Source organism: Etheostoma spectabile, chromosome 7 (genome assembly GCF_008692095.1).
Source record: "Etheostoma spectabile isolate EspeVRDwgs_2016 chromosome 7, UIUC_Espe_1.0, whole genome shotgun sequence".
Lineage (NCBI taxonomy): Eukaryota > Metazoa > Chordata > Actinopteri > Perciformes > Percidae > Etheostoma > Etheostoma spectabile.
Window position 1 is genome coordinate 11,417,924 of NC_045739.1, and position 8,374 is coordinate 11,426,297.

Consider the following 8,374-nt stretch of genomic DNA (forward strand, 5'->3'; position numbering starts at 1 on the left):
AAAAGTATTACTTTAGCAAACAAATTAAAGCTGTGAATGAATCCCAGGATACAACTTTTGGTTATATCCCTGTCATGTGACCCAGATAGTAAATGATTGTTACTATGAATGTGTTTAGGGTCAAGTGCCAACAACCAACAATTGAAATAAAAATATTAAGTCTGATCAATAATTACTTGCAAAATTACAATTCGGCATATTTAAACAAAATAAACCATTACCAGTTATACCCCTTAAGCTAATGATACCAATTAATTAATTTAATTAATTAAACAAAGAATCTGGGATTATGTAATTCAGGGCTAGTAGTAATACAAGATCTCACATGTAGATTGTGTCTGAGACTGGGTTCCTGAGAGTAAGGAAGAATAGAGAGGAAAAATGGGGGAAACGTATAGATAGGTGGTGTGGCGCTAGAAGGGCGTACAAAGAGCGCAGATCTCTGTCAAGGCCATGCCCCATCTTGCGCCATTAACAAAATTGTAACATAATTTGTAAATTGGCCCCATATATCAGATCTGCTCCAAAACTTAATGGGTGCATCCTTGACCCAAGCCACGCCCTTCCACCAAGTTTCATGAATATTTGGCCAGTACATTTTCTGTAATCCTGCTGACAAACAAACAAAGCAACCCAAATACATAACCTTATTACACAGCTTCGTTGAATACTCTATTCTGATTGGTCAAATACGGCATTCTACGGTCTGTTATTTTTGTATAGCAGACCACTGCTATGAATAACAGACTGTTGCTATGGATGCAGTTCTGATCATGGACTCTAGAGAACCATGTTTACATTAAAAAAAAACAAAAAACATTTTTAATCAATAGTTTTTGTCAAATTACTGATTTCTTTCTTAATTCCCCATGTAATTAGCGAGATCCTTTAGAGTGATCAGGTCTTTATTCCTTCAGGCTGATTCAAGTCCTGCATTACCCTGTCAGGCTTCTAATTCTTAATAATGACTGGCTCGCTCTACTATCTCCCTTACCAGGCAGGGTAATAAAGGCTGAGTCACACCCTGTCAGAAGGAAATATAGTAAAATAAGAATTGTTCTAAATGCAGTATGATATGCAGGAGAAAAAAAATCCTAGATATGCAGGTGCTGTAAGCATGGCTCATTAGACTCTAAAGATTCAGACACTGCGTCACTATGCTGTGGTAAGGCTCCTCAGAGCTCCTGTTCCTATTGGAGAGAGGAAGACAGAGTATACTATTTATATCCCTTTTTTTCCAAGGCGGGTGAACTTTGGACAGTGTTTGTGTCCGTTTGTGCTGCATAGAACAAGTTCAAGCATAACCATGTGCTATTTCAAGGCCTCACTCTCTGTGCTGTGTGAAAATAGAAGAGTATTCATGAAGTGGGTATTTGTTGAGCGGCAGACTGACGAAGCAACACATGGATCTGTGTACTTTGGCTGTAGCGTCCTGCTGTCTCACAAGTGCTGTTTAGACATTTTAAACAGCTCTGGGATTAGATTTGAATTATCCACTGATGCAGTCCCATTATGCCTATGTATATGGTGTGTTGTCAATGATGTTCATTTGTGAAGGGCTTGGCCTTCAGTGCCTTTTGTAGGGGAAGTTAGACTGAAAAGAAGTAGCAGCAGGACTGGTTTAAGCTACACATACTGGAAATTAGTTTCATACTGCAAACAAACTGAATGGAATATTGGAAGTGCAAATGTATTCATTTAGATCCATCTGGCTTTTAATGGAGTGAGAAAACATTGACATGCCTTCTGATATTTGTGTCTGTTTTAAACTTTTATGATTGACAGGTATCTTGTGACTCACTTAATGGGGGCAGATCTCAACAACATAGTGAAATGTCAGAAACTCACAGATGACCATGTGCAGTTCCTCATATACCAGATCCTCAGAGGGTTAAAGGTGAGGTTTAGAGAAATCGCTTGACTTTTAGGGAAATTCTCTTGTTTTCTTGCCAAGAGTCAGATGAAAAGATTGATCAATGTTCTCATCTAACTCTCAGCAAGAAACCAAATGAGCTTATTTCTCAAATGTTAGAACAATTAGTGGTTATATTGTACTGCAATGCCTATGACATTACTGTATATGTATTGTAGTGGTAAATCAATACATCTTTAAACTGATATTGTAATTTAATTTACATGTCCTCCTCCATCTCTCAACAGTATATCCACTCAGCAGACATCATTCACAGAGTAAGTGCCATGTTGTTGTTGTTGTTGTTGTTGTTGTTTTTTTATTTTTTTATTTTTTAGAATAGATGTTTATTGTCAATTGCACAGGTACAGGGCCATACAGGTACAAATTTTTGCATTGCTCTTAGAGTCAGCGCTACAAAAAAAGAAGAGAAAATATAAAGCTATATATAATATAAAGCAGAAGAACAATATAAATGAAAAACAGCTGGAAAATAAAGTTATAATTGCAAAAGTGCACCAGAAACATATACTGTATAAAACCTACTTGTGAATATAGATTCTACTGCACCTGAGAATGTTTTACATGGTTGTTGCACACAGAAAACATTGTTATGATATTGCACCGGAAACAGACAGAAAAACACCGCTAAAGACTTATAGACTTATAGAAATATACACATACATATTTTGTCGTTTTTTGTCTGACAAATGTCAGTATCTTTGGCCCCGATTGTAAAAGAAAAGTGTGTCAGGGTTTATGACATGTTCCACTTGGCAGAGTTGGGCCTGTGCCTTGTTCAAACACTGAAGGGAAGTCAAAAACAGGACCTTTACTTTTACGTGATGTTAATGATGTAATGCTTCTATTTTAAGTTCAACAACAAAAGGACAGATTTGTTTTCAATCATGAAAAGTAGTAATCAAAATGTTAAATGTACTGTCTAACCAAAATGATGTTCATTACCTAAACGTAAATTACACAAATTCACATTTGGCTTTCCTTTCTTCAGGATCTGAAACCTAGTAACCTGGCAGTAAATGAAGACTGTGAGCTTAAGGTCAGTGAACTGCTGCTCTCATTTAAAACACTTGTTTATCCTGAGTCCACAAATGTTAATATTTTACAAACAACTCAAGCTTTTTTGCACTTCCATTGCTTCCAGATTTTGGACTTTGGTTTGGCGCGGCACACTGATGATGAGATGACCGGCTATGTGGCCACCCGCTGGTACCGCGCACCAGAGATAATGCTGAACTGGATGCATTACAACATGACGGGTAGATGACAAACTATCTTCCCCAATAACTATTTGCATCTATACTTAATGATAAAAGAGTTGCTTGACATGTGTGTGTGTGTGTGTCTGTGTGTTGCTTTTCTGTGTTTCAGTGGATATTTGGTCAGTGGGCTGTATAATGGCAGAACTCCTCACTGGAAAAACTCTATTTCCTGGAACTGACCGTATCCTTTTCATTTGAGAGTACAGTACATTTACAAATCAAACAGGTTAAATGTGCATTGACATAAAAACATCATAAATCAGTACTTGATTTATGATGTTTTTTGCCAAAACAGTAGCAGAAACTGTATCTGTATTGCTTCTTCTTTTCTGTGTCCTTTTGATTAAAAAAAAAAAAACCCTGCTCTTCCAACATGATGCTGCCTGAGGTATTTTTAATATTTCAAACATAACACAGAAACCTGTTTCCACACTTCCCCTCTGGCTTGACACATGCCCTTTGCTGTAATGTTTCCACTGCCGTGCTTCAACTCTTTTTACACCGTCAGTATGCATAATTGGCTCGGCTCCACTTTCTGCATGCCCCACTGCCAGTCTTAGTATGGGCCTATCAATCTGCGCTGTCAGTGCTCAATATTTTGTTTATCTTTCTCTGCCTCTGCCAGCGTTTTCAGACTAACGACTGAGCTTGTAAGTTAAGTGTACAACAGGGCTTTCACTGCCTCCACTTTTGTTGTGTTGTAGCTGTCTGCAGGTTACAATTCATGTTCTCTCCTCTGTGCAGACTTGCGTGAGGGCTTTTTCTTTTGTTGCATCTCATGTGTGAAATATAAAGTAAATATAGTGAAATATAATATTTCAGATAAGTAACATACGTTTCACAAGGAAGATGAAGGCTAACAGGTCAGATTACACGTACTCCCTTGTCCCGCATCTGGTCTTCCTTTACCCTGTGCCGGTAGACATTGATCAGTTGAAGCTAATCTTGCTGCTCGTCGGAACACCAGGGCCCGAACTCTTGATGAAAATATCTTCAGAGTCTGTGAGTTCACAAAGATATGCAAGATTTTTTCTAACCAGTTTTCTGCACCAAACTTGCCACCCTGTTGTGCAATAACTTGGTGGATCTGCTACCAAACTGACAGCATGTTTTCCAGCATTTAGCTTTGTGGGTTTGAGACTTGCTTTCTGCGTCTTTAACTGGGTGAATTAAGTTAGTTTGTCATGATATGATTATGAAATAGGTGATTGAGCTCTGACTTTCACCGATTGACTTTATACAAAGTATTTTGTTGTGTCTTTCCTTCTAATTCTTTTTTTTTGTCACATTTTGCTTCAAAGCTTGAAGCTTGCTTTTCAACATAACATGGTAGCTTATCTAGAGTTCATCTGCACGCTGTTAGATTGAGAAGCAGCTTCTTAACCTACTCTGCTCTGTCGCTATACTCCCCTTGACAAAGCTTCATAGATATAAACCAGCTTCAGCAGATAATGCGTCTAACAGGAACGCCCCCAGCATCTCTCATAAGCAGGATGCCCAGCCACGAGGTGAGCAGGATCCACGGTTACTTTATTTAGACCAGACAGTAGAACGAGGAGAGAGGACCGTATGATCTGCTGGAACTCTTTCTTTGCATTCAAAGCAACACAGATCTTGGCTTAGTATCCTATATCTATCCTGAGTGTTACCCCAAAATGGTTCCATTCTAACATAAATGGATTAATAATAGCAGTAATATTTGATGCCAAGATTGAAATGTATAAATCTTTATTTAAATGTAATTATCTTAAGAAATAAGGCAATGGAGGTCACCACACTAATGAGAGCATCACTCAGTTGACTCTACTCTGGACAAGTTGGGTGTAAGAAGCAGCACAACGTCTAGGGGACACTACCAGGGATTTAAGATTTTAGTTTTCCAGTTTAATCCTAATTGTGTTTTGTCTGACATGCTTGCTGCATGACATTGTAACAATGATTGCCAGAAGTGACTCTAAACTTGTGTGATATTTTTCATTCCAAATGATAGAATAATTGTCAGTCTGCAACCTAAACCTTTCTGTTAGACTGTGAGGTTTATTATCAGGGAAATTACAACCGGTAGAACAAGAGAGAGTCTTCATTCACTGGAGACCAGAACAGCAGGGGCTTTTCTTTCTACACGATATCATTATTTTCAACAAAACATGTTTTTTATGTAGATTTCTTATTGAAAAATTAAAAAGAGAATTTTAAAATCATGATGAAAATTGGATATTAAAAATATTTTTGGGCGTCTGGTTAGCTCACCTGGTAGAGCAGGCACCCATACTGTATGTAGAAGTTCACCCCTCGACTACGGTCTGCGGCCCTTTGCTGCATGCCATTCCCTTCTCTTTCCCCTTTCAGATCTAAGCTGTCCTATACAAATAAAGGCCTAAAATGCCCAAAAAGTAATCAAAAAAAAATTGTATTAGCACACTTAGTTTTACCGTTACAACCGGACAAAGAGAGTTGCACCACAATATTTTTCCTTGATGTCTTGAGTTGGGCAACACGTTGGGGCTGTCTGTCACGTTTACCACAAGCTACACATTCCCTGCTTATAAACAGCAGCTGTGTATGTGATTTTTGACTGCTTAGTTTTCACTTCAGGCAGTCAAAAGCTCTGTGCTTATAGACAATTGGAGCTTAAAATCCACACTAATATTGCTTAATTAAACATGTTTTTGTTTGTCACTGTGCTTTCTGCTATAAGCAATCAGCAGGAAAAAAAATGAAAACAGTAAGCCTTAAGTACTGAATAGGGCTTAAGCTTTACAACAACTCTTTATAGTATATAAATACATTTGTGATACAGTGTAGTCACGTCTGTAGGTAGAAATGTAATAAGTAAGCAGGAATAATGTTATATAGGTGGCTATATTGAACAGAATCCATAGCATGGAAATGGGCTGACATTTTGCTGCTACTAGGAGCTGACATTTGATGTACTGTATGTGTTTTCCAGGCCAGGAACTACATCAGCTCCTTGCCACACATGCCCAAGAGGAACTTTGCTGATGTGTTCATTGGTGCCAACCCACTAGGTAATACAATACATCTGCTGTATTGTGTCGTCGTGTCAGCCCTTCTAACTGCAATTCATATTTAGGCTTTTTTGTGTGAATAATATGACATTTATTTAGTAGATCATATGCTGTTTAAGATTTGGTTCTGTTGACATGTTTTTAAGCTGTGGACCTTCTGGAAAAAATGCTGGTTCTGGACACCGACAAGCGGATAACTGCAGCCGAGGCTCTGGCTCACCCCTACTTCGCTCAGTACCACGACCCAGACGACGAGCCCGAGGCTGAGCTGTACGACCAGAGCTTTGAAAGCCGCGAGCTGGAGATTGAAGAGTGGAAGCGTATGTCATTATTCTACACAGAAAGAAAAAAAAAACTGTACTAATATATTCATCTATTTGTCTGTTATATGGGGGAAAAAAGAAAATAAAGAGAGGTATTGAAATATGCCATATTAACAGTATAGGAACCCAGACATATATTTGAACATTTTCTCATTTCTTGCAGGATTAACCTACGAAGAGTTGTGTAGTTTTGAGCCACCTATTTTCGATGAGGACGACATGGAGTAACGAGACCCGCTACCCACATCAAGTCCAGCATCCGACAATTTGTAACAACCTCGAACACGTGCATTAGTGTTAAACAAACTGTCAGACACATTTGTATGAAAGTGTATACCAGCCTTTGTCATTCTCTTTTAACCGAGAAACCATTGTCCACAATTAGCTCTTCCGAGGAAATAATTACCAGCGCTGGGAAAGGAAGAGCTTGACCAGTTATCATTATTCTTATTTATGAACCACTAATGTTGTTGGTCTGTTGCTGGGAAATGTCACTTCTTGCTAGTAGCTAAAATCATTTTATATTCTTCATATTTGTTTTAAATTTAGACTTTGATGACTCGTCACTGTGACACTGAGATGCTGAAACACCTGGACCTATAGCTGTGCTATTTTGTGTTTTTAAAATTTTCTTTTGAGTAACTTATGAATAAGCTTCAGTATCCCATCAATTGAAAAAGGAATATGCTAGGCTACCACTTGCCTTGCCAAGCTCTCACATATAGCACCGGGTCACATGTATTTGTAAAGTGATTCAGTTACGATAATTGCTCCCACTTTAAAAAAAGATGAGTTTCATATCAGTGACAGAAGTAGATTCAATGTTTTAAGATATTTGACAATTTGGGACTGTGCCGGTTCTGTGTAGTCGCTGACCTGCAGTGCTCACCAACTGAATTTCACACATTTCAATGTTTATTTTGATAGTTTAGATGCTCTGTGAGACTCTTATACATGTTTTGGCTACACAGGAAAATCTGAGCCTCTGCTGTTTCAGGACAATGCTATTCAACAAGGCACCTAAAAAAATATTCATGGGTACATGCTCTACTCAAAACTATGTAAATATCTGTGCGTTGTTTTTTTAAAATCTCTGACTTATTGTGCTTATGTTATAAAGCAATCAATATTAGTATGTACATCAGTTAAAGTACATCAGTTGTGTGTGTTTGCGAGAGTGTGTTGTTGGTTTACAGGAATTGTAAGTGTCATGCTAAAACCTCTAATAGAAATACTGCTTAAATGAGTAAAAGAGGAATTTCAGATGTATTTATACTTTGTGGAGGTGGTATTTATAAACAAATCGAAATATCCCTTAAAATATTTTTAGTCCAGCAGATTAACTACTATCTTCAGTCCTTTGTTTAACAAAATAAAGACTTATTTTTAAGAGACATGTTTTTCTTTTTCATTTATTTCCTATTTCCCATACAACCTTTCAGTCATCCCAATTCTGTGATTTAACTTGATAATTAAGTAATACATTAATTGATGTGGATGATTTTACCAAGAGGACAATTATCTGGACATTAGTTAGCATTATGGAAATTCCTGATGTTACCACATTTACTTTAGGAATATTTGGACTTTCACTTAAGCACCTGTGATGATGACAAGGGCTGTATTTGTCATGTTCTTGAATAGAATGCCTTTTATTGTCATACACATGTACAACAAGACTGAAGCAACTCTGTTTCCAATGTCAACATGTACATAAGAGAAATGTAACAACATGGAGTAAAATAAGTAGTGCAAAAGAAAAAGGGGGTAAGGTGCACAGTTCTGAGACGCTATATACACTACCGGTCAAAAGTTTGGGGTCACTTA

At 37.7% G+C, this 8,374-nt stretch overlaps 1 protein-coding gene across 2 annotated transcripts in view; it reads left to right on the forward strand.

Annotated features, from left to right (window-relative positions):
* mapk14a (mitogen-activated protein kinase 14a) overlaps positions 1-7,941 on the forward strand; it is a 14,481-nt gene extending 6,540 nt beyond the window's left edge. Inside the window, exons 4-12 of one of the 2 annotated variants that reach the window (XM_032520298.1) lie at positions 1,786-1,897; positions 2,161-2,190; positions 2,925-2,972; positions 3,078-3,192; positions 3,305-3,376; positions 4,118-4,197; positions 6,146-6,224; positions 6,371-6,544; positions 6,711-7,941. In XM_032520298.1, the coding sequence (XP_032376189.1) occupies positions 1,786-1,897; positions 2,161-2,190; positions 2,925-2,972; positions 3,078-3,192; positions 3,305-3,376; positions 4,118-4,197; positions 6,146-6,224; positions 6,371-6,544; positions 6,711-6,775 (775 nt within the window). In that variant the 3' untranslated portion in view covers positions 6,776-7,941. Of the gene's footprint in view, positions 1-1,785; positions 1,898-2,160; positions 2,191-2,924; positions 2,973-3,077; positions 3,193-3,304; positions 3,377-4,117; positions 4,198-4,623; positions 4,704-6,145; positions 6,225-6,370; positions 6,545-6,710 lie in introns of both variants that reach the window. The other variant, XM_032520297.1, reaches the window with a different exon arrangement.
* The last annotated feature ends 433 nt before the right edge of the window (positions 7,942-8,374 follow it).